We start from the raw sequence: 26,449 nt of genomic DNA, 5'->3' as shown, positions 1-26,449 counted from the left end.
ACTATAGGTGCATGCCAGCATGCCTGGCTAATTTTTGTATTTTTTGTAGAGACAGGTCTCACTATGTTGCCCAGGCTGGTCTCAAACCTGGGTTCAAGCGATCCTCCCACTTTGACCTTTCAAAGTGCTGGGATTACAAGTATGAGTTACTGCCCCGCTGAGAGTTTACAAGTTTTTTAATTAGCTGCAAGAGATCTGGATTAGGAGTTGGGAAAAAAATTAAAATAAGCATTTTTTGGCAAATAAAATTATTTTTTAAAAATCCCTCCCCCCACCATCAACCTTAAAGCTATGTAGGTAAAAAGGTTGCTACTTGAATACATACTAAAAACACTGGTATGAAAATTAAAGATTAGCATTTTATAAGATTTTTTATTTTTAAAAAACCTTATCAAAAAGCTATTAGAAATTTGAAAAAAGGAGCATAATTTATGCTAATCTTTGGTGAAAGCATGTACAATACTACCGAAAAAATTATAACATATAGCTGAATTTTTAGGTTTACCTAATTATAAAATTAATGACCTGCTATTGTTTCCTCATTGTAACACTATGCTCACTTCAACTCACTAAAATCACCTAGAAATGTAAAAACCTACGTGTACACTATGTGTATTCATATAACATGTTACAGTCATAATGCATATATACGATTTGCATTCAGATATAGTTGATCCTCACTTCACTGATAACTTTATTTGCAAGTCTGCCTGCTCACTAAAACTTATTTGTAATCCCAAAATTAAAAAATTACAGCTTGTGGTGCTTTCATGGTAATTTACAGATACACACAGTGTGGCAAATAAGTGTGCTGGGCAAGGATGTGGAAAAATAATAACTCCTGTACATTGCTAATGGGAATGTAGAATGGTGCAACCACTATGGAAAACAGTATGGAAGTTCCTCAAACAGCTAAACAGAGTATTACCATATAACCCACCAATTCACTCCTAGGGTATATATTTAAAAGAACTAAAAAAAGAAACTCAAATGCCAATGCTTACTGCAGCAGTATTCACAATAGCCAAAATGTGAAAACAAGTCAAATGTCCACTAACAGATGAATCAAAAAATGTGGTATATACATATAGTGGAATATCACACAGCCATAAAAAAAAATGGACTTCATGCCGGGTGCAGTGGCTCATGCCTGTAATCCCAGCACTTTGGGAGGCCAAGGCGGGCAGATCACGGGGTCAGGAGATCGAGACCATCCTGGCTAACACGGTGAAACCCCGTCTCTACTAAAAATACAAAAATTAGCCAGGCATGGTGACGGGCGCCTGTAGTCTCAGCTACTCGGGAGGCTGAGGCAGGAGAATGGCGCGAACCCGGGAGGTGGAGCTTGCAGTGAACCGAGATTCCGCCACTGCACTCCAGGCTGGGCAACAGAGCAAGACTGTCTCAAAAAAAAAAATAAATAAATAAATAAATAAATAAAAATGGAGTTCTGATACATGTTACAATATAAATAAACCTTGGAAACATTTTTAAGTGAAACAAGCCAGATACAAAAGGACAAAAATTGTGGGATTCCACTTAAATAAAATATCCTGAACAGGCAAATTCATAGAGGTTACCAGGGACTGGGGGAAAGGGGAAATGGTGCAGAGTCTCTGCAACAATGAAACAATTCTGGAAATAGTGGTGATGGTTGTACAACACTGTGAATACACGATTCACTAGGCCCAGCGGCTCACACCTATAATCCCAGCACTTTGGAAGGCTGAGGCGGTAGGATCACTTGAGCCTGAGTTTGAGGCCGCAGTGAGCTATGATTGTGCCACTGCACTCTAGCTTGGGCAACAGAGCAAGACTCTGTCTCAAATAAATAAATAAATAAATAAATAGCTATAAACAAGACTGAATTATACACTTACAAATGGTTAAAACGGCAAATCTTCTATATGTTATAGTACAAAAAAAAATTTTTTAAGACTGAAGCTCTCTAAAAATTGAAGTTACTTCCTTTAAAAAACAGAACACAGAAGAAGGGTTACCTATGAAATAGGAAGATATAAGGAGTAACAAACATTTAGAAGGAAGATGCTGAGAATATATATATATATGAAGGATTATATGAACTTAACATAGGAGTTTTGGTTAGCACAGGAAAGATTTTATTTAAAAGAGGAAAATAAATTATAATACTCTGTTGAGAATGTGGTGAAATTAGCATTTACATACTACTGGTGCTACAGTAAACTATCCTTTCCTTTTGAAAATCAACGTAACAATATATGTGAAAAGGCTTAAAAATGTGTAAATAGTTCATTAAGTAAACTTCTTAAATATTAAAACTGCATCAAATGATAGGCACAACAATGTTCACTGGAGCAGTTTGAAAACCAGGAAGCAAACCAAATGTTCCAAAATAAGATTAATAATGTATATACTTTCAAGCAAGAGATTAACATGTAGCCATTAAAAAGCTAATATTTAGTGATGTGCAGAGATTTACATTATAGCCAAAAGTTGACTATAGAACAACACTCTACAAACATTTTTAATGCACAGAAAGATGCTCTGGGGATGAGATTTTTGTGTGTGTGTGTCTTATCTGTGTTTTCTTTTTTTTTTTTTTACAATGAAGAGGTAATTATAAGTTGTTTTATTTGTTTGTTTCTGAGATGGGGTCTTGCTCTGTAGCCCAGGCTGGAGTGTAGTGGCACGACCCTGGCTCACTGCAACCTCCACCTTCCTGCCTCAGCCTCCCGAGTGGCTGGGATTACAGGCGCCCGCAACCACACCCAGCTAATTTTTGTATTTTAGTAGAGACTGGGTTTCACCATGTTGGCCAGGCTGGTCTCGAACACCTAACTTCAAGTGATCCACCCGCCTCGGCTTCCCAAAGTGCTGGGATTACAGGCATGAGCCACTGCACCCAGCCATAAGTTGTTTTGTTTAAAAAGAAAATCAGAGATCCACATTATGTGCAAGTGGTTGAATAAACTATGGTATACCCAAACAATAGAGTACTACGCAGCTGCAAAAAAGAATAAGAATGATCTCTATAAACTGTTATGGAGTGTTTTAAGGATATACTGTTAAGTGAAGAGTGAAACAGTATACATGGTATGCCATCTACGGTGTAAGAAAGGGAAAGTGAGAAAATGTATACATGTATTTGCTTATGTTTACAAACAGAAAAACAGGAAGATAAACTGGAAATTAGGTTGATTATTAACATGGATAGATGGAACTGGGGTGAAAAAACAAGGAAATGGGAATGGAGTGGAAGGGTTGGGTGGGAGAGACACTTCACAGTATTCTTTTTGTTTTGACTTTGGAAATGTTACTATTTCATAAACTTAAAAAAATGCAAAAAAATATCAAAACTACGTAGGAAGGAGAACAAAATGAAATATAACCAGAAAGGAACAAACCTAACACATTTTGAGTGAATCACAAAGCCAAACCAAAAAAGAACTAATTTAAGTCACTTTTAAACTTGGTGTTTACCTACACTCAGTCTAAAAACAAAAATAAGGATAAAGAAATAGTGAACTCTAGTTAGTTGGTCCTTCTTTACAGCAGTATGGGATGGCAACTGTTCATTCTAGGAATCAATAAAGAACAGAAATGTTGAAGATAATCAGGCACCAGATTTCTCACTGTTGAACAGTTAACAAATACAGAATAGGGAAATGACAGAATAATCCACATGGTGCTGACAGATTAAATTCCTCACAGACCAAGAGATTTCAAGGCTACTGAACAGAACAAACCTATACCCGTAAGACAGGATTTAAAAAATAGGCATTACTGACAACAGGCCTGGTTACAATTTTTTTTTGTAGTTGGAATTGGAAATCCTTAGCATTTGGAGGTTACAAATAAATTTTAGCGAGAAGGTGAATTCACAAATACAGAATCTATGAATAGTGAGAACTGACTGCATTTTATTCTTTGTAATTAATTTACGGAGAAATACTCTGTGTAAACATCTAGTTTCTCACTGAAATCACCCCTCTAAATTTAGCATCAATAGAAGATTCTTGCCTCAGTCATTACTGTGATGATTACAAAATGGTGACTTTTCTAACTCCACCATTCCTTTTAAATTTATTAGTTGACATTCTAATAAGGGAACAGCTTCCCTTCTCTTTCATTATTTAATCATTTATTTATATCAGTGTAGACTCCTGGTTCCTATTTGACCATAAACTGATATTACTGTTATTTATTTTGATGCTCAAATTATCCAAATTTGGTTAGTGGGAAACCTTTAACCTGGCTCCTGTGTTCTCTTGACAAGCCTCCATTATTTCAAAACATTAGCAGAACAATTTAACTTTCCTTCTATAACAATTTTCCCTCTTCAACAATTTTGGCCAGGTGCCATAGCTCACATGTGTAATCCCAGCCTGGAGTCCAGCCTGGGCAACACAGGGAGACCCCGTCTCTACAAAAAAATTAAAAAATAAGCCAGGTGTGGTGGCACACACCTGTAGTCCCATCTACTCGAAAGGCTGAGGTGGGGAGGACTGCTTGAGCCAGGGAGGTCAAGGCTGTGGTGAGCCATGATTGCACCACTGCACTCGCCTGGGTGACAGAGCAAGACCTTGTCTCAAAAACAACAACAAAAAAAACACAACAAAAAAATCAATTATTTGTTCCCCTTCCTTCAACAATTCCCTCCCTCATAGATTCCTCTCCTATTTATTAGTAATCAATGGCAGGCACACAGAGAAATGACAGACCAAAAATGGGGTTTTTTTTTTTTTTTTTTGAGACAGAATCTCACTCTGTCACCCAGGTTGGAGTGCAGTGGCGCAATCTCAGCTCACTGTAAGCTCCCCCTCCCGGGTTCATGCCATTCTCCTGCATCAGCCTCCCGAGTAGCTGGGACTACAGGCGTCTGACACCACGCCCAGCTAATTTTTTTGTATTTTTTAGTAGAGACGGGGTTTCACCGTGTTAGCCAGGATGGTCTCGATCTCCTGACCTCGTGATCCGCCCGCCTCAGCCTCCCAAAGTGCTGGGATTACAGGCATGAGCCACCGTGCCCGGCCCAAAAATGGGATGTTTTAAATGATCAGATAATAAATACTTACATGAAGAACTGTGAACCATTTGTATCCTTCCCTCTGTTGGCCATTGACAAGAGAAATTCTTTGTTGTGTTTAACAGCGAAACTCTCGTCTATACAGAAGTAAAGTTTTCAGTTACATTATAGGTATAACCTCCAAACAAATTTCATTTTCACTTCTATTCATATCTGATGTATTATTTAGTGCCATACAAAACTTACTTAGATAACAAAGTTAGGTTATGAAAGAAGAGAATCAAATATGAGTCAATTTCCCCTCTCACCTTTTGTTTTTTTTTTTTGAGACGGAGTCTCGCTCTGTCGCCTAGGCTGGAGTGCAGTGGCGCAATCTCGGCTCACTGTAAGCTCCGCCTCCCGGGTTCACCCCATTCTCCTGCCTCAGCCTCCCGAGTAGCTGGGACTACAGGCGCCCGTCACCACGCCCAGCTAATTTTTGTATTTTTAGTAGAGACGGGGTTTCACTGTGTTAGCCAGGATGGTCTCAATTTCCTGACCTCGTGATCCACCCGCCTCGGCCTCCCAAAGTGCTGGGATTACAGGCGTGAGCCACCGTGCCCGGCCTCCCCTCTCATCCTTTTAAGATTCAAATATTATTAATTTTCTATTATTTGCTTATAAAACCCAAATATTATCTCAATCCCCTTCCTTTCCATTTATATTTGTCCTTCACAATTTTTGGAAAAGATAACACCACTTTATTTAAATAAAAAAATGAAACTATCTTTAAAAAGCAAGAAACAGCTGAGCACAGTGGTATGTGGCTATAGTCCTAGCTACTCAGGAGGTTGAAGCAGGAGGATCACTGGAGCTCAGGAGCTTGAACCTAAAGTGCACTATGATCACACCCATGAAAAGCCACTGCATTCCAGCCTGGGCAACACAGTGAGATCCCATCTCTTAAAAAAAAAAGTGAGAGAGTCCAGATTAGATTCTTTTACATTTCATCTGTTTCATTTCTGAGCACACAAAGGCACACATAGTATTATTTAGTCTGGACTCATTAACTTAACCTCTGACATAGCATCACTTACCGCAAAAGGAGGAATTTGTTTTCCAATCTTGGGTTAGAATATTAAGAACAAATCATGTAGAATTTTTAACAAAATTTCACTAAATGTCAAAAGTGAAAGATGAAAAATATTAAATTATTTCCACATTAAATATGCTTATAGTTTTCCAAATGGTCTTCATATCAACAAAAAAATTCCAGCAAGAAAACTTAAATTTTTGGAAAATATTATAGTCAAATTTTAGAATATCTAAGATATTTTTAAAAATGTTCATAGAAAAAATGACCTAAAATTTGGATGTTGTAAGAAATATTGCTGAATCTCCTTTAATAAAAGTTAAGATTGACCTACGGAAGTTCCTATTCTAACATTAAAATTCTAAGAATTAAGTACAGATCATTGAAACCCTTTCAAATCATGCTGTAAAAATATCCTAAGAAGAAAAAACCCCCATCTTTATAAAAAGCAATTTTTTTTAACCAGAAAATTAACCTTCAGATTAGTTGAAGGCAGCTAGACATTAGTATACCCTTTAATGAATAATGTTATTGATTCCATAGAGAATAAAATAGAATAAAAGACAAAGTATTTAAAACATAATATAAATGTAAACATTTTTACCTTCAAAAAATCCTCCATAGATAGATTCCCCTCCTCGTCCATTTCCTAAAAATGAAAAACATACTCTTATAACTCAGTAAGCTCCTCAAAGGTGATACCTAAACAAAATACTTCTTGTAAAGTAGATTTTTAAATAATTTTGAATTAACAATATTCGAAGATTGCAGCAAATCATAAAAGATATTAATGTCAATAACGACAAGCTCCCAAATTACTTTCTTTCCCCTATGCTATGATAGTAAGAATGTGATGAAGACTATTAAAATATATTTAAAAAAAGAACTTTCAGATTCTAATTACGATTATGCAGGTCTTGCAACAGGTTAACATTTTTTCTAACTTTTTTAAAACTATAGTTTTGATATTTTTACAATAAAAAAGTAAAAATTTTATTGTAGTAAGGATTACCACTTGTGACAAAATCAAACAGATACACTTGACAGATTACTGAGATGAATGCAGTTCTGTTTTGTATCCAGAAACCTATTTCTGAAATTCATGTGTCAAAGGCAAAATTATTTTCTATGAGCTTCCTTCTACTTTTTTTTTTTTTTTTTTGAGACAGAGTCTTGTTCTGTCATTCAGGCCGGAGTGCAGTGGTGCAGTCTCAGCTCACCGCAACCTCCACCTTTCGGGTTCAAGCCATTCTCCTGCCTCAGCCTCTCGAGTAGGTGGGACTACAGGCACACGCCATCATGCCCGGCAAATTTTTGTATTTTTAGTAGAGGCAGGGTTTCACCATGTTGGCCAGGCTGGTCTCGAACTACTGACCTCATGATCCGCCCGCCTCGGCCTCCCAAAGTGCTGGGATTACAGGCGTGAGCCACCGTGCCCAGCCTATGAGCTTCCTTCTTTCACATATTTCTATGAGTACTTCTAATTGACCAAAGATTAATTGGAGTGAGAGTGACAAGAACATTGGACTAAAACTTCTAGGGACTTGTCTAACTCTGAGATCTGTGATATTTAACATAAAATAATACATGATTTTTCCAAGTCTCACCTTCACTGAAGTCACCACCTTGAACCATAAAATCCTTGACAACTCTGTGAAAGAGACAACTCTTATAATGTAATGGTTTCTGAGTTGATTTCCCGGTCCCCTTTTCACCTATAGAGATAAAAAATTAGGACATTTAATAGAAAGGAAATCAAAGTAGTATGAAAGCAAAATAAATGTAAAATATACCCCTCTTGAACCTTGCAGACTTAAAAAAAATCATATTTTCATTCCTTTCAGGAATTTTTTTAAAAAATTCATTTAAAAAATCACCCACGTATTTCTGGAGAATGTAGAAATCACTCTCAAATAATATACCATTACAACTAACATTTGGTTTTGGGTTTTTTTTGAGACAAAGTCTAGTTCTGTCACCTAGGCTACAGTGCGGTGGCACGATCTTGGCTCACTGCAACCTCCGCCTCCTGGGTTCAAGTGATTCTCCTGCCTCAACCTCCTGAGTGGCTGGGATTACAGGCACCTGCCACCACACCCAGCTAATTTCTTTTTAGTAGAGACCGAATTTCACCATGTTGGCCAGGCTGGTCTCAAAGTTCCTGACCTCAAGTGATCCACCCACCTCGGCCTCCCAAACTGCTGGGATTACAGGCATGGGCCACCACACTTGGCCTCTATTTTTTTAATTGAGACAGGGTCTCATTCTTGTCGCCCAGGCTGGAGTGCAGTGGAGTGATCTTGGCTCACTGCCACCTCTGCCTCCTAGGCTCAAGCGAATCTCCCACCTCAGCCTCCAGAGAAGATGGGACTACAGGCGCACACCACCATGCCCAGCTGATTTTTTGTTATTTATTTTTTTGAGACGGAGTTTCACTCTTGTTGCCCAGGCTGGAGAGCAATGGCGTGATCTCAGCTCACTGCAACCTCCATCTAGGGTTCAAGTGATTCTCCTGCCTCAGCCTCCCAAGTAGCTGGGATTACAGGCACCCACTACCACGCCTGGCTAATTTTTGTATTTTCAGTAGAGATGAGGTTTCACTATGTTTGCCGGGCTGGTCTCAAGCTCCTGACATCAGGTGATCTGCATGCCTTGGCCTTCCAAAGTGCTGCGATTACAGGCGTGAGCCACCACGCCTGGCCAATTATTTGCACTTTTAGTAGAGACGTGGTTTCACCATGTTGGCCAGGACTGTCTTGAACTCCTGACCTCAAGTGATCCACCCACCTTGGCCTCCCCAAGTGCTGGGATTACAGGTGTGAGCCACCATGCCCAGCCATAATATTTCTTTTTTTTTTTTTTTAGATGGAGTCTCGCTCTTGTAGCTCAGGCTGGAGTGCAATGGCACGATCCTGGCTCACCGCAATCTCTGCCTCTCGGGTTCAAGCGATTCTCCTGCCTCAGCCTCCCAAGTAGCTGGGACTACAGGTGTAAGCCACCACATTTGGCTAATTTGTATTTTTAGTAGAGACGGGGTTTCACCATCTTGGCCAGGCTCGTCTCGAACTCCTGACCTCGTGATCCACCTCCCCTCCCCCCACCCCCGGCCTCCCAGAGTGCTGGGATTACAGGCATGAGCCACCGCACCTGGCCACCCAGCCATAATATTTCTAAGAATTACTTTCACGCCCTAGTCACTGCTGTGTAATCTTCATGTTAAGAGAAAAGAAGTAATATGCGTGGAGAAATCTAAAATAGAGTAAATAAAAAATTAAAGCAAGCTATGCCAGGTGTGGTAGCTCACACCTGTATCCCAGCTGAGGACGCTTATGTGTAAGGATTGATGAGCCCAGGAGTTCTAGTCCAGTTGGACAACGTTGCAAGATCCTGTCTCTTTTTTTAAAAAAAAAAAACAAAACAAAAAAAAAACAAAAAAAAACAAGCAAGCAAGCAAGCAAGCCATAGTCAACTGAGACTACTATTACGGCAGTTGAAAATGTGAACAAACCTGTACAAAGACAACGAAAGTTCTCGCATGTTTTGGGGCACACATCAGAAAACAATTCAAAGACAACTCTTCCAGCTGAAAAAGAAGGTAGTTGGTTAAACTTCTTTACTAATTTAAAATATTAAACACCCATTTATAAATGTCAACTAATATTCTTACCAGGTTGATTGTTAATGGCAATGTCAAAAAAACATCGAGGACGTTGAACCTTTATTCCCATGGCTCCAATACTTAATCTGTGAGTAAAATACAGTTTCAGACAAGCAGACTAAAATAGCAAAGATCTTTCACAAATTTCTGGAAAAAAAATTATGTGAAACAAAATTAGAAATATAGTTTGAATTTATTTTGGTATTTATTTCTATGAGGTAAATCACATGGATTATTAGTGCTTTCTTTTTAGAGATTAGATTGCATTTTGTGAAGCAATTAGAAAAGACTTGAAAGTTAAGCCTTAACCATTATTATGTAACTAACTTTCTATTTATCAACTGGAATACAGATTAATAGCTCAAACAGAAAATTGTATTTACTCTGTATGATTAGTGAACTCAATAAGCAGATTACCTTCAAATGAAGAAAAGACCAAAAAAAAAACAAGGACAACTGATCCCTGTGCTCCTAGAAAACAAAAATGAGAGTTCTGATTAAAATGTGAGATTTTTAAGAAGCAAAAATCATATAAGAAGAAAAAGTGGGGTATTTTAACAACAGTATGGTATTGTTAAATAGTATATGTGGTAGATTCACATTTTGAGTAAAAGCACAACATTCAGTTTTACATATGAGGGTACTTTCTGATTATGAGCAACAGCCTTTACTGATATTTTAGTATAGACACAAAAAATACCAAAGAGATACTCTGTGTAACAGCTTTATTTCCATAACAGAAAGCTATTATTTAACAGACATTATTTTGATAAGGCATTTATTTTAAGGACTTAAAATGCTGAATCGTAATACTTGGTGGAAGATGATAGGGTAAGGTAAAGCGTAGAAGAAACAAAGACACTAAGTGTAAACAGTATCCAAAATGATGGACTCTAAAAATGACAGTTTCATATGCTATGTATGCTATGTCCTATTTCAATAAAAATTTACTTTATTAAAAATAATTAATATATCTAAGACAAAACTCTTTATTCTTCTACCTCCATTCCCTTGAATACTCAGTAAACATTATCATTCTCCAAGCCAGCTGCTGAGGCTGAAAATCTGGGGGTCATCTTCAGTTCCACTTTCCCTCATACCTCATTATCCAAACCATTAGGAAGGTAATTTGGCTCTAGCTTCAAAAATTATCCCAAAAGTTCTCATTACCTTTACCATTATCATTTCTTATCTACGCTATTCCAACAGCCTCCTAACTGGTTTCTCTTCTTTTACTCCTAATTCTGTACTGCCTCTTCTCCACAAAATAGCCAGAGTGGAATGATTCTTTTAAAACGCAAACCTTATCATATCCTTCCCCTGCCTAAAACTGTCTTACCATTCATCTGAAAAGTTTTAGCATGGATTTTAAGGCTCTAGACCAGCACTGCTCAATAAAAACATGAGCCACCCGGGTATAAAATTTTTCAGTAGCCACATTTTGACAAACAAAAACAGGCTAATTTTGGGCCGGGTGCAGTGGCTCACGCCTGTAATCCCAGCACTTTGTGGGGCTGAGGCGGGCGGATCAGGGTCAGGAGTTCAAGACAAGCCTGACCAACATAGTGAAACTTTATCTCTATTAAAAATACAAAAACTAGCCGGCTGTGGTGGCGGGTGCCTGTAATTCCAGCTACTCAGGAGGCTGAGGCAGGAGAATTGCTTGAGCCCAGGAAGTAGAGGTTGCAGTGAGCCAAGACTGCACCACTGCACTCCAGCCTGGGGGACAGAGTTAGACTCAGTCTCAAACAATCAAACAAAAAACAGGCTAATTTCAATATATTCTATTTAACTCAGTATGTACAGATTGAATATCCTTTATAGGAAATGCTTGGGACCAGAAGTGTTTCAGATTTTTTTTTGAATTTTGGAATATTTGCATACACGAGATATCCTGGGGATGGGACACACTTTAAACACAAAATTCATTTATATTTCAAACATACTTTATGGATATAGCCTGAATTGTATGTGTAATTTTATACAATTTAAAAAATAATTTTGTGCATGAAACAAAGTTTGTATTAAGTACTTACTTATGTGTGAAATTTTCAATTGTGATGCTCAGAAAGTTTACATTTTGGACCTCAGATTTTCAGATTAGTGATGTTCAACTTGTATGTCCAAACTATTACCACTTCAAAATATAATAAACAAAAATGTTACTGAGATTTTTTTTCTTTGGTACAAGTCTTTGGAAATTCAGTGTATATTTTATCCTTGAAGCATATCTCAATTTAGACTAGCCACATTTCAAGTGCTCAAAAAGCACATGTGACTTGTGGCTACTGTAATTTCAATTATACGGCTCTAAATATTTTAGCTCCTGTTCACCTCTAGGCATTTTCCTCAACTTTCATTTCCTAACATCTTCTAACACTTTCCTCAACTTTATTTCAGCTACATTGGTATCCTGCTTGCTCCCCCTGCCACCCAACAGCCTACTCTTTCATCAGGTCCTTTACATTTGCTGTTCCCTCCACCTGGAATGCTCTCAAACCATCTTCACATGGTTCATCCACTTGTTGCTCAAGTATCACCTTCTTATAGAGGCCCATTCCTAGTCTACTGTATTCAAGAAAGGAGCTCTCATCCTCCTAACACTTTACATCCTCTTATTCTGCTTTATTTTTCTTCCAAGCATTTATTGCTAATTGGTATTCAATTTTTATATCCATCTTCTCTCACTAGAATATAAGTTCCATGATGTGATAAACCTGAATTTTCAGTCTTATTCTCTTCTCAATTCTTACTGCTCAAACAGTGCTTGGCATATGACAAGAAATCAGTATTTATTAAATGAATGAATAAATGTGAGAGGATAGGCATAAGTGAGAATGCAAAATTGCAGTAACAACAAAAAATGGAAACACTCAAAATATCTTACAATAGGTGAGAAACTGAACAAATTACGGTATAAAACGCTATTTAATACTATATGGCAGTTTCATTGTAACACAAGCCAAGAAACCTACTGTTTAGTTCAAAAGAAACAAAAAAGTAAATTGTACATAAGTATTTCTTTTAACACCATAAAATAATACCCTATTTCTACAAAGAGAGATCTTGAGAATACTATATATACCAAACTCCTCACAGAATCTCTGCAAAAGGGACTGAGTCTAGGAATGGAAGTCACTGGGGTCCTTCAGCTTTACGTATAAGGTTTGAATTTTTGCAATAAGAATATGTTCATGTATTAGTTTTTCAACTTAAAATTGATAAAAGTTTAAAATGTATCTGCACAGTAAAACAAAATAGAAAATGAATGAAAATACTGAGTCTATCTCTAAGTAAATGAGTTATAGGTGATTTTTATTTAAGTTTTTGCATTTCCTAGGTTTTATACAACAGACTTATGAAAGAAACTCAGGTAAGCATGTAATTTAAATCTTCAATTATATATTCTTTTCTTTTTTCTTATTTTTGTTTTTGTTTTTCAATGACATTTTTAAAGTGTCTCACTGTCATGATTACTACATCATGATTGAGTATCCTAAATCTGAAAACCCCAAATCTGAAATTTTTTGAGTGCCAAAAAGACACCCAAAGGAAATGCTCATTGGAGCATTTTGGATTTTCAGAATTGGAAGGTTCAACTGGTAAGTATATTGCAAACATTCCAAAATCTGAAAAAATCAGAAATCCACAATAATATGGTCCAAAGCATTTTGGATAAGAGGTACTCAACTAGTGCTGCTGTTTAACATTTAAAGAGCTTAGGAGGCCAGGAGCAGTGGCTCACACCTGTAATCCTGGCACTTTGGGAGGCTGAAGCAGGCAGATTGCTTAAGTCCAGCAGTTCGAGACCAGCTTGGGCAACATGGCAAAACCCTGTCTCCACAAAAAATACAAAAATTAGACAGGCATGGTGGCACATGCCTGTAGTCCCAGCTACTGGAGATGCTGAGGTGGGAGGATCACTTGAGCCAGGAAGGTGGAGGTTGCAGTGAGCCAAGATCAAGCCACTGTACTCCAGCCTGGGTGACAGAGTGAGACCCCGTTTCAAAAAAAAAAAAAAATTTTTTTTTTTCCTCTCACAAAATGTGTACCTCCCACAAAATAGAAACTAAGAAAAGTACTTGCGAATATTTACCTGAACCCTGGATATGAAACAGCTTTTTAGATTCACTAATGAAGTAAATAATGGAGATAAACAGATTTGAACTTATGAAAAAAATTATTATTTCTATTTGTCTATGTGAAATTAAAAAGAAAAAAATTCGGGAAAATACATTGTCATAGTTGCTGAGAATATTAATTTTCTTAAGCAGTGCTTAGGAATGGGGGCACTAGGGCAATTCATTGAGTAGGGCTATCCAACTCACTGCAGAACCTTAAGCAACCCTTGCCCTATTAAATATCAGTCACTGTGACAACCAAAACCTTTCACTGTCCGTCTGTCAAATTAAAGCTCAAAGGACACCTAAGGGTATATGAGCAGAGAATTCACAATAAGTGAAATAACAAAAAAAACATAAAAGGCACCAGCAATTTTGATAAGAAATTTGGCATTACAGACCAAGAATCTTGAATATATTCATATTCATTGTATCTTTTAACATTTTACTAAGTCTATATACTGGAATATCTGTAAAGGCAACCATTTAAAATAAAATAGTCCTTGGGTTTTTTTTTTTTTAAATAACAGTAAGCACAAACAACTTAAATGTCTAACACAATAGTTAAGTAAATTAGTTTGTGATGGACTGCCTAAGAAAATAAGCTTTTAAAAATAACATGAAAAAGATGTGTTAAATGCCACACGAAAAAAGATAATTGTACACTAGTAAGAATTACTTAAAAAATACCCCCATGAAATGAAATACTATCTATGAGAAATCATAATCTTACATATTAAAATTACAAAGGTAACATTTTTTCACCAATTGGATTGACAAAAATAAAAAATGACCTCATTCATTGTTGCTGCTGGTAAAGGGATAAACTGATAGACCTACTTGATTGCCAATTTGACAACAAATATCCATATTACAAATGCATTTAAGACTCTGACTCAGTAATTCCACTTCTAGGAATTTACTTTATGTACATCCTTACACATTTGCAAAATAAGATATGTGCAAGGTTATTCAATGTACCATAATTTGTAGTAGTAAAAGGCTGTAAACCTAAATGTCCATCAAGGAGGGATAGGTTATATAAATATAAACCTGTATTTATACTTTAATAAATGTATATATAATTTGATATATAATACAAAATTTAATAAATATAAATCAGGTATACCATTGTATACCTGTAGAAAGTACAAAGCTATTAGAAAGAATGAGGAATCTGTTCATGTACTGCTGTCTCCAAGATAGGGAGAACTATTTCCTAAAATCTGTAAATGTTAAATTATTTTGTTAAATGAAAAAGAAAATTAGCCGGGCGCAGTGGCTCACGCCTGTAATCCCAACACTTTGGGAGGCCGCTTTGGGTGGATCATGAGGTCAGGAGATTGAGACCATCCTGGCTAACACAGTGAAACCCCGTCTCCACTAAAAATACAAAAAAATTAGCTGGGCGTGGTGGCGGGTGCCTGTAGTCCCAGCTACTTGAGAGGCTGAGGCAGGAGAAAGGCGTGAACTCGGGAGGCAGAGCTTGCAGTGGGCCAAGACCGCACCACTGCACTCCAGCCCGGGCGACAGAGCAAGACTACCTCTCCAAAAAAAAAAGAAAAAGAAAATAAAAGGCTAGATGTGGTGGCTTACACTTTAGAAGGCTGAGACAGGTGGACTGCTTGAGTCCAGGAGTTTGAGACCAGCCTGGGCAACATGGAAAAATCGTCTCTACAGAAAATATAAAAATTAGCTGGGCATAGTGGTGTGTGCCTGTAGTTCCAGCTACCTGGGAGGCTGAGGCAGGAGGATCATTTGGGCCCAGGATGCAGAGGTTGCAGTGAGCTGAGATTGTGCCATGGCACTCCAGGTTGGGCGACAGAGTGGGACCCTGTATCAAAAAAAAAAAAAAAAAAAAAAAAAGGTTGCCCAGGCATGGTGGCTCATGCTTATAATCCCAGCACTTAGGAAGGCTGAGGCAGGAGGATTGAAACACCAGCCTGGGAAACACAGGGAGAACTTTGTTTCTATTTCAAACAAACAAACAAGCAAGGTACAGAAGTGTGTATGATATACTGTCTTTGCATATTTTTAAAAGGAGAGAGAGCTGGGCGTGGTGGCTCATGCTTGTAATCCCAGCACTTTGGGAGGTCAAGGAAGGTGGATCACCTGAGATCAGGAGTTTGAGAGCAGCCTGGCCAACATGGCGAAACTGTGTCTTTACTAAAAATATAAATAATTAGCTGGGTGTGGTGGCGCACGCCTGTAGTCCCAGCTACTCGGGAGGTTGAGGCACAGAATTGCTTGAACTCAGGATGCGGAGGTTGTGGTGAGCCAAAACTGCACCACTGCACTCCAGCCTGGGTGACAGAGTGAGACTCTGTCTCAAAAAAAAAAAGAAAAAAAGAAAAAAGAGAGAAAAACGAAAGTGGGGCCAGGCATGGCGGCGTGCACCTGTAGTCCTAGCTACTCAAGAGGATCAGGTGGGAGGACTCTTTCAGCCCAGGATTTTGAGGCTGCAGTGAGCCATGGTAGCATCACTGCACTCCAGCCTCAGACCATCTCCAAAAACAAAATTAAATTAAATTTTACAAGTATGTATTTGCTTAACAAACAGGCATCTAGGGAGACAGAAAATGGGTAACTGGAAAAGAGGGCTAAGATTTTTCACTTTATAACCTCATATTTTCAATTTTATACCACATGAATATATTATCTATTAAAAATTATTATAACACATCCCACTCCTAGGTATATACTCAAAAGAAAGGAAATCATATATCGAGGAGATATCTTCACTCCTATGTTTATTGCAGCACTATTCACAATATCCAAGATTTGGAAATAACTTAAGTATCTATCAACAGATTACCAGATAAAGAATATGTGGGCTGGGTGTGGTGGCTCCCACCTGTAATCTCAGCACTTTGGGAGGCGAAAGTGGGCAGATTACCTGACGTCAGGAGTTCAAGACCACCCTGGCCAACATGGTGAAATCCTGTCTCTACTAAAAACACAAAAGTGAGCTGAGCATAATGGCGCATGCCTGTAGTCCCAGCTACTCTCAGGAGGCTGAGGCAGGAGAATCGCTTAAACCCGGGAAGCAGAGGTTGCAGTGAGCTGAGATTGTGCCACAACACTCCGGGCCTGGGCAACAGAGTAAGACTCCATCTCAGAAAAAAAAAATGGACCAGGAGAGATATTAGTGCTGGTTGGGTGGTTCCAAAGGCAGACACTGTTGGGCGACTGCTGTGTTAGGTGACTCCTGGAGCCTTCAAGTTTTCAATTTTCTTTAGGTTTCATGGGGAGTGAGGCCCTTCAGGCTGCTGAGTGTCACAAGAAAGTTATCCGCTTTCCTGCCTCACTGAGCAGTCTGAAGGAGGTGAGGTGAGCTTTCTGCTGGCATTACCTCTGGCACCATCTGCTTTTCCCTAAGGCCAAAGTTTCCCTGGGATCTAGGGGTTTAGGCCACTCAAAACACAATTTTCGGCCAGGTGCGAAGGCTCACGCCTGTAATCCCAGCACTTTGGGAGGCTGTGGCAGGGGGATCACTTGAGGTCAGGAGTTCCAGACCAGCCTGGCCAACATGGTGAAACCCCATCTCTACTAAAAATACAAAAATTCACAGGGCGTGGTGGCGTGTGCCTGTAATCCCAGCTACCTGGGAGGCTGAGGCAGGAAAATTTCTGCAACCCAGGGGGCAGACAGAGGTTGCAGTGAGCCAAGATCGCGCCACTGCACTCCAGCCTGGGAAAGAGTGAGACTCTGTCTCAAAAAAACAAACAAACAAAAAGGCCGGGCGCAGTGGCTCATGCCTGTAATCCCAGCACTTTGGGAGGCCGAGGCGGGTGGATCATCTGAGGTCAGGAGTTCAAGACCAGCCTGACCAACATGGAGAAATCCCACCTCTACTAAAAATACAAAATTAGCCAGGCGTAGTGGCACATGCCTGTAATCCCAGCTACTCGGGAAGGCTGAGGCAGGAGAATCGCTTGAACCCGTGAGGTGGAGCTTGCAGTGAGCCAAGATCGCGCCACTGCACTCCAGCCTGGGCAACAAGAGCGAAACTCAGTCTCAAAAACAAAAAACAAAACAAAACAAAAAACTGTGATACATATACACAACGGAGTACTATTTAACCATTAAAAAGAATAAGATCCTGTCATTTGTAACAACATGGATGGAACTGGAAGGTCATAGTAAGTAAAATAAGCCAGGCACAGAAGGACAAACTTCACATGTTCTCACTTATTTGTGGGAGCTAAAAATTTAAACAATTGAACTCTTGGAGATAAGAGAGTAGAGAGATGGTTACTAGACACTTGAGAGAGTAATGGGGGCTGGAAGTGAGGATGGTTAATGGGTGCAAAAAAACAGTTAAGAATAAATAAAATCTAGTGTTTGCTGGCACAATGGGGTGACTAACGATACTCAAAAAAAATTTAATTGTATATTTAAAAATAAAGAATATAACTGGATTCTTTGTAACAAAAAGGATAAATGCTTGAGAAGACGGATACTCCATTCAGTCTAATGTGATCATTATGCATTGCATGCCTGTATCAAAATATCTCACGTAACCCATAAATATACCTACTATGTACCCACAAAAATTAAAAATTAAGAAAAGGGTAACTTTTAAGACACTGAAAAAACTTACTATAAAAATGAATAGGCCAGGCGCAGTGGCTCACACCTATAATCCCAGCACTCTGAGGCGGGTGGACCACCTGAGGTCAAGAGTTCGAGACCAGCCTGGCCAACATGGCAAACTCCATCTCTACTAAAAATACAAAAATTAGCTGCATGAGGTGGTGGGCACCTGTAATCCCAGCTACTCAGGAGGCTGAGGCAGGAGAATCGCTTGAACCCAGGAGGCGGAGGTTGTAGTGAGCTGAGATCATGCCACTGCACTCCAGCTTGGGCAACAGAGTGAGACTCCATCTCAAAATAAAATAAAATAAAATAAAACTGCCAGGCATGGTGGTTCACGCCTGTAGTCCCAGCACTTTGGGAGGCCAAGGCATCACTTGAGGTCAGGAGTTCAAGACTAGCCAGCCCAACATGGTGAAACTCCGTCTCCACTAAAAATACAAAAAAATTAGCTGGGCGTAGTGATGTGCACCTGTAATTCCAGCTACTTGGGAGGCTGGGACAGGAGATTCTCTTAAACCCAGGAGGTGGAGATTGCAGTGAGCCGAGATTGTGCCACTGCACTCCAGCCTGGGTGACAGAGACCCTGTCTCAAAAAAAAAAAAAAAAGAAAGAAAAGAAAGAGTAAAACTGAAGAAGAAAAATTACCAGATTGTTCATGAATGACAAAATATTCATACCAGGTTAAAAAAAGCAAGTTAGTAAACAATATAGACTATAAAATCCCAATTTCACACATATCAGTAAGCACATTAAAAAGACAGGATTTACACCATAATGTTAACAATCATCATGTGTGGGCCATGGGTTTAAGGGTAATTTTTAATGTATTTCTGTTTTCCAATTTTTCTTCAATTTCATAATCAGGAAACAATTATTTTTTAAAAAGTAGGAATAAAATGTGTTTTTTTTTTTTTTTTTGCCTACCAACAGCAAAGATCTTTTAAAAGAATAACTCTCAACACATGTACAAATGGAGAGAAACAGGAATTTATACTACTACTAGTGATCATATACAACTCCTTTGAAACTTAAGAATACGAGAAATTCATAAGTGTTTATACTTTCAACCAGTAAAATTCAACTGTTGGAAAGCTATTATGAGGAACTACTCTAAATTCAGAAAGCCTTCAGGTATAAAGTTGGCTATCCTGGTGCTCTTTTTAGCAACATATAATCAAAAGCAACCTATCATAATATCACAAAAAAGTGAAATTCTCTCTGGTTCAACAATAATTAAAGCAATGCTTACGAAGATTAATAATTTGGAAAAATAATCAAGATATAAAACAGTGGGCCGGGCGTGGTGGCTCACACCTGTAATCCCAGCACTTTGAGAGGCCGAGGCAGCGGATCACAAGGTCAGGAGATCGACAGCATCCTGGCTGACATGGTGAAACCCCGTCTCTACTAAAAATACAAAAAAAAAAAAAATTAGCCAGGCATAGTGGCAGGTACCTGTAGTCCCACCTGGAGGCTGAGGCAGGAGAATGGCGTGAACCCGGGAGGTGGAGCTTGCAGTGAGCCGAGATCACGCCACTGCACTCCAGCCTGGGCGACAGAGCGAGACTCCGTCTCAAAAAAAAAAAAAAAAAAAAGATATAAAGCAGCATATGCAATATAATTATGGTTGTGTAAACTACTCCCGACCCTCAAGCTCAGGCAAAGACTTACAAGAAGAAAAAAAAAAGAGTGAAAGGAAATAAATCATTATTGTGTGTGTTTGTGACACTGGAGAGGGCTTTTGCCTCACTACTTTTTTCTAGTTTTCTTTAATAAATGTACTGCTACTTTGGGAGGCCAAGGCAGGTGGATCACCTGAGGTCATGAGTTCAAGACCAGCCTGACCAATGTGGTGAAACCCCATCTCTACTAAAAATACAAAAAAATAGCCGGGCATGGTGGTGGGTGCCTGTAATCCCAGTTACTCTGGAGGCTGAGGCAGGAGAATCACTTGAGCCCGGGAGGCAGAGGTTGCAGTGAGCTGAGATTGTGCCACTGCACTCCACCCTGGACGACAAGAGCAAGACTCTGTCTCAAAAAAATAAATAAATAAATAAAATAAATAAAATAAATAAATAATAAATGTACTGCTATCATAAAGATAAAATTCCTGATATATATATATACACACACACACATATACACATACACACTCTTCTAACATTATAATGTACATGTTTAGAAATGGCTATAAGATGTATTCAGAGTCTATCACTCAAGGATACACTTTTCATAGAAATTGATTAAAATTAGTTTTCCTGAAATGACAAATCACATATGCCTCAAATGCAAGAAAGATGAAAGGCAGCAAATTACTATTAAAATTACTACACAAATCCCTTGAATATGTAAATGTTTTAATATTAGTAGCTAATGAAGAACAATGGTGACAACAAAAGATGGCTCACATGCTGTGTCCCTAACATTACTGAAATGCTACTAATTACTAATCATTATAAAAAGTTACTAATTACTAATCAGAAACAGGATATTTTATTTCCTCTATGATTTCCTGGATTATTAAATAATATCTGAAATCACGGTGGTTCACGCCTGTAATCCCAGCACTTTGAGGGGCGAAGGCAGGAGGATCACTTGAGCCCAGGAGTTCAAGACCAGCCTGGTCAACATAATGAGAACCCATCTCTATTAGAAAAAAGAAATCTGAGCCAGGCACGGTGGCTCACGCCTATAATCCCAGCACTTTGGGAGGCCGAGGCGTGCGGATCACGAGGCCAGGAGATCGAGACCACCCTGGCTAACATGATGAAACCCTGTCTCCACTAAAAATACAAAAAATTAGCTGGGCGTGGTGGTGGGCGCCTGTAGTCCCAGCTACTCAGGAGGCTGAGGCAGGAGAATGGCGTGAATCCGGGAGGTGGAGCTTGCAGTGAGCAGAGTTCGCGCCACTGAGTTCCAGCCTGGGTGACAGAGCGAGACTCCATCTCAAAAAAAAAAAAAAAGAAAAAAGACATCTGAAACCAGATGCAGTAAGACAAGCATCTGGTCAATTTTTCATTTTTTTTCAAGTAAAAGTAAAGAGAAAACATAATGCTAGGAGACACCAAAAATACGATTCAGGGGAAAATTAAGCCCTTACAATTTTAAATAAAATATCCATGACCAGCCTGGGCAATAGCAAGACCCCATCTCTATTAAAAAAAAATGACAATTAGCTGGGTGTGATGACACAGGCCTGTGGTCCCAGCTACTTGGGAGGCTGTGGTGGGAGGATCATTTGAGCCCAGGAAGTTGAGGCTGCAGTGAGCAGTCATCATGCCACTACACTCCAGCCTGGCCAACAGAGTGAGACTCTTGTCAAAAAAAAAAAAAAAAAAAAAAAAAATCATGAATTGCCTAAAAATAATAGAATATAATCAAAATTTTCAGTGTAGTAGTAGTCTGTGGGTGATCTGTTTGCTGCAAATTTGTTTAGTATGAACTACAGCTAAAATCCAGACAAATTTTTCTTGAAAAAAAAAAAAAAATCACCATATCTGGCACTGTGCCCCATTTCTACACAGCAATCAGCATAGTCTGCTCCCAATAGATGACATATATATGTTCTAGTTTGACCTAGTTCTAGCTATTGCTTATTAGCTGTTAAAATTTACTGTCTACTTGATCTCATGTACTTACCTCACCTGCTTGACTCCTTCAGAAATTTAAGTATAATATACTGAATCTACTTTTTTCATCATAATGAAAACACATTTTTAATAAGATAAGCAATAAAGCTAATAAGCTCACTGAAAAAAATTAATCATACAAAATGCACAAAATTCTAAAACTTAGCTATAGCTTTTAATACTTTTATTATATTCGTTTTTTCTATGCAGGTGCTTAAATGTTATTTTTAATATTTATCAACAATATAGTCACTTTTGTATTTCAATAATAAGGTAATACAATTTAAAAATATCATGAAGTGCTGTCATTTATAAACTTCTGCAACAAACACATTTCATAAAAATATCAGTAAGAGGTAACCAGTTTATATGTAAAAAAATTTATTCTTGAAGTTTCATACATAAACTATTTTCCATATTAATCATAAAATAACATGACTAAATGAAAAACAGGACAAAAATATAGGCAACTAATTATTAAAATATAAACTAGCGGACATGGCATTTATAAGTAGGCATATGGTAACTTTATTATATTTAAAAGTTATTTGGAAGTTTCACACATTATGAGGAAGTCAGCATAGCACCGAGTTTCTAATCTAGAAAGAATAGAAAGTAAATTCTTTCTATTTTTAGAGACAGGGTCTCGCTATGCCGCTCAGGCTGGAGTGGTAAGTAAGATCACAGCTCACCGCAGCCTGGAATGCAGTGGCTCAAACAATCCTCCTACCTCAGCCTCCCGAGTAGCTGGGACTAGAGGCGTGAGCCACCACCTCCAGCTAATTTTTAAAAATTTTTTTGTAGATATATTGCCTAGTCTGGGTAAATTATTTTTAACGATTAAGATGCCAAACAAGTCTCTGCCCCCTAGGATTCTCCTCACTGATTCCCGTGTGTCCTTTAAGATGCAAATTAGCCAGATAATTAGTTAGCGAACTTCACGCTGACTCCCTAAGGTCTGTTTGTTTGTTTGTTTGTTTTTCTGAGAGGGAGTCTCGCTCTGTTGCCCAGGCTGGAGTGCAGTGGCGCGACCTCGGCTCACTGCAAGCTCTGCCTCCCGGGTTCACGCTATTCTTCTGCCTCAGCCTCCCGCGTAGCTGGGACTACAGGCACCCACCACCACGCCCGGCTAATTTTTTGTATTTTTTTAGTAGAGATGGGGTTTCACCGTGTTAGCCAGGATGGTCTCGATCTCCTGACCTGGTGATCCGCCTGCCTCGGCCTCCCAAAGTGCTGGGATTACAGGCGTGAGCCACTGCTCCAGGCCCTGACTTTCTAAGGTTTAAATGATCCTCCCTTGTTAAATGTTACTCTCTTATCATAAACTCTACCAATTCGAAATCTTTGTATCTTCAACACCAAACACAGTGATGTTATCAAATAAAAAGAATGTTAATTAAGGCATGAACAGAACTAGACTCTATTATAATCCAGTGCCTATCCTCTTAAACATCTACTGCTTGCTTCTTTTTTCTTTTCTTTTTTTTTTTTTTGGTTGTTGTCATTGTTGTTGAGACAGAGTTTCGCTCTTGTTGCCCAGGCTGGAGTGCAATGGTGCAATCTCAGCTCACCACAACTTCTGCCTCCCAGGTTCAAGAGATTCTCCTGCCTCAGCCTCCCGAGTACCTGGGATTACAGGAATGCGCCAGCACACCCGGCTAATTTTGTATTTTTAGTAGAGACAGGGTTTCTCCATGTTGGTCAGACTGGTCTCAAACTCCCAATCGCAGATGATCCGCCTGCCTCAGCCTCCCAAAGTCTTGGGATTACAGGCATGGGCCACTGCGTCCGGACTGCTTGCTTCTTAAATGGGGATATTGCTAACATATATCTGTAGTCAGTAAATTCTCCCAGAACCTACCACCAGTAATCATCCTCTCTGCCTCCTCCACAACTGAAACAGAACCCATTCCCTAGATCTACTAGGAAGTGTTTTGTTTCCCAAAAAAACAACCCCCCTCAAAAAAAAAAAACCAAAACCAGAATCCACTTCAGTTTACAACAAAAAAGAAAGGATTATTCTTATCTGCTAAATTTGATGAAACAGGAGACAATTTATATATAAGATTTCCATCTCTTAAGTGAAATCATGTAAGTTAAATTAATTAAAACTATAGGAGATCTTTAATATTACTTTCAAGGAAAGTAATTTAATATTCCTACCAGCCTCTTTAGCCTACTCTTAATGTAGTTCATATAGATCAAATGAGAAACGAAAATGCACCGCATCAAAAACATTTGAGTATATTTACAAATACCAAGTTGCTAATGAATAAAGTAGAAACAAGCTAACATTCTGAGGTGTCAGGAAAGACAATTATGCTATTTCATATAATGTCCCTTCCACTGATGTTTCTGATGGACACAAACCACCCTGATGGCAAACCACTGCACTGGTAGCAACATGATTAACAGTGTATAGACACTTCTGAAATTCTTAAATCCTCTAGAAAACTTACAGAGATAACCCATAACGTTGCCTAATTCAGTGTTAAATAAGGATATTATGCACTTACTATATATACTATCTGAGAGACATAAAAATATAATACATCTATGTCAGTACCAAACTACAAAAGCAAATACTAACTGGGAACTCACAGCTAATACTCTTAATGTTGTACTTGCAATTATCTAAATTTTTTTTTGTTTGTTTTTGAGAGGGAGTTTCGTTCTTGTGCCCTGGCTGAAGTACAATGGCGCGATCTTGGCTCACCGCAACTTCCGCCTCCTGGGTTCAAGTGATTCTCCTGCCTCAGCCTCCGAGTAGCTGGGATTACAGGCATGCGCCACCATGCCCGGCTAAATTTGTATTTTTAGTAGAGACAGGGTTTCTTCATGTTCCTCAGGCTGGTCTTGAGCTCCCGACCTCAGGTGATCCACCCACCTCGGCCTCCCAAAGTGTTGGGATTACAGGCGTGAGCCACCACACTCGGCTTTATCTAAGTTCTTATAATAATAAATTTACCAAAACCAAAAACAAAAAAGAAAAAAAATTTACCCCCAGTTTTCAAAGATATATACATATATACATACAGTTCTAACCCCATCATTCAATCCAGTAATTCCTACGTAAAAAAATAAGAACATTTGGAGTTTCAAGGAACTCTAAGACATAACCTGATCCAATCTTCTGATTTTATAGATCAAGAACAAGAGGACAAAAGAGATGAAATGAGTGGCTCAAGTTCACAAATGGAAAAAAGCAAAAGTTCTGATTTAGTACTTTCTACAACTTCATGGTAAAAACTAGTTTACTCACAAATATTCCACAAAATGGCTTAATATTACTTTTCACCATATAACCATGATTCAATGGTTTAATTATAAATAAACCTCAAGCTAAAATGTACACAATAATTAACAAGAGCTTAGTATATACACACGCACACACAAATACGCTTCCATTCATTTTTAAAACGAGTTAAGGAATCATTCATGTTTTTATTTTTATTTTCAATTTTTTGAGATGGAGTTTTGCTCGTTTCCCAGGCTGGAGTGCAATGGCGCGATCTTGACTCACTGCAACCTCCACCTCCTGGGTTCAAGCGATTCTCCTGCCTCAGCCTCCCGAGTAGTTGGGATTACAGGCATGCGCCACCAATACCCAGCTAATTTTTGTATTCTAAGTACAGACGCAGAGACGGGGTTTCTCCATGTTGGTGAGGCTGGTCTGGAACTCCCGACCTCAGGTGATCCACCCGCCTCGGCCTCCCAAAGTGCTGGGATTACAGGCGTGAGCCACCACCCCCGGCCATCATTCATGTTTTTAAAATAATCATTTTAATACAAAAGATTGATGTTTATATTTATAAGTGTTATATAATCAAATTTCAGTAAGTGTGTGATCATTTTAAGCCATTATTCTAAAACAAAGTTCAAAAGTTTTCTTGTCTGCTGCTAGAAGTACAAACTCCCAATAACAGCAGTTTTCTCTGAATACTGTCTGTAGTAAATTTCTAGATGCAAGTTTTGCCCTACAGAAATAAAAATACCGAGTTCTTATGGTGACCATTTATGCATTAAACCAGGGAAAATCACTGACACTTAAGCAACATGAAAATTGAAGTTTAGTCCTAACATTAAAAGCAAAAAGGGCTGGGCACGGTGGCTCACGCCTGTAATACCAGCACTTTGGGAGGCCAAGGCGGGCAGATCATGAGGTCAGGAGTTTGGGACCAGCCTAACCAACATGGTGAAACCCCATCTCTATAAAAAATACAAAAATTAGCTGGGTGTGGTGGCACATGCCTGTAATCCCAGCTACTCAGGAGGCTGAGGCAGAAGAATCGATTGAACCTGGGAGGTGGAGGTTGCAGTGAGCGAGATCAGGCCACTGCACTCCAGTCTGGGCAAGAGAGC

General features: G+C 38.8%; 1 protein-coding gene across 31 annotated transcripts in view; it reads right to left on the bottom strand.

Moving 5' to 3' along the window:
- PPIG (peptidylprolyl isomerase G) overlaps positions 1-26,449 on the bottom strand; it is a 53,351-nt gene that overhangs the window by 23,956 nt on the left and 2,946 nt on the right. For 7 of the 31 annotated variants that reach the window (XM_024243098.3, XM_054549471.2, XM_054549463.2 and 4 more), the window contains 6 exons: positions 10,156-10,209; positions 9,748-9,824; positions 9,589-9,663; positions 7,688-7,795; positions 6,685-6,729; positions 5,058-5,145 (listed from right to left, as the gene is read on the bottom strand). In XM_024243098.3, the coding sequence (XP_024098866.1) occupies positions 5,058-5,145; positions 6,685-6,729; positions 7,688-7,795; positions 9,589-9,663; positions 9,748-9,808 (377 nt within the window). In that variant the 5' untranslated portion in view covers positions 9,809-9,824; positions 10,156-10,209. Of the gene's footprint in view, positions 1-5,057; positions 5,146-6,684; positions 6,730-7,687; positions 7,796-9,588; positions 9,664-9,747; positions 9,886-10,155; positions 10,210-11,774; positions 11,876-15,591; positions 15,694-19,772; positions 19,866-26,449 lie in introns of those variants that run through there. The other 24 variants (XM_054549458.2, XM_054549459.2, XM_054549469.2 and 21 more) reach the window with 11 other exon arrangements.

This window comes from Pongo abelii, chromosome 11 (genome assembly GCF_028885655.2).
Source record: "Pongo abelii isolate AG06213 chromosome 11, NHGRI_mPonAbe1-v2.0_pri, whole genome shotgun sequence".
Taxonomy (NCBI): domain Eukaryota; kingdom Metazoa; phylum Chordata; class Mammalia; order Primates; family Hominidae; genus Pongo; species Pongo abelii.
This window is presented reverse-complemented; position numbering and strand designations above follow the sequence as displayed.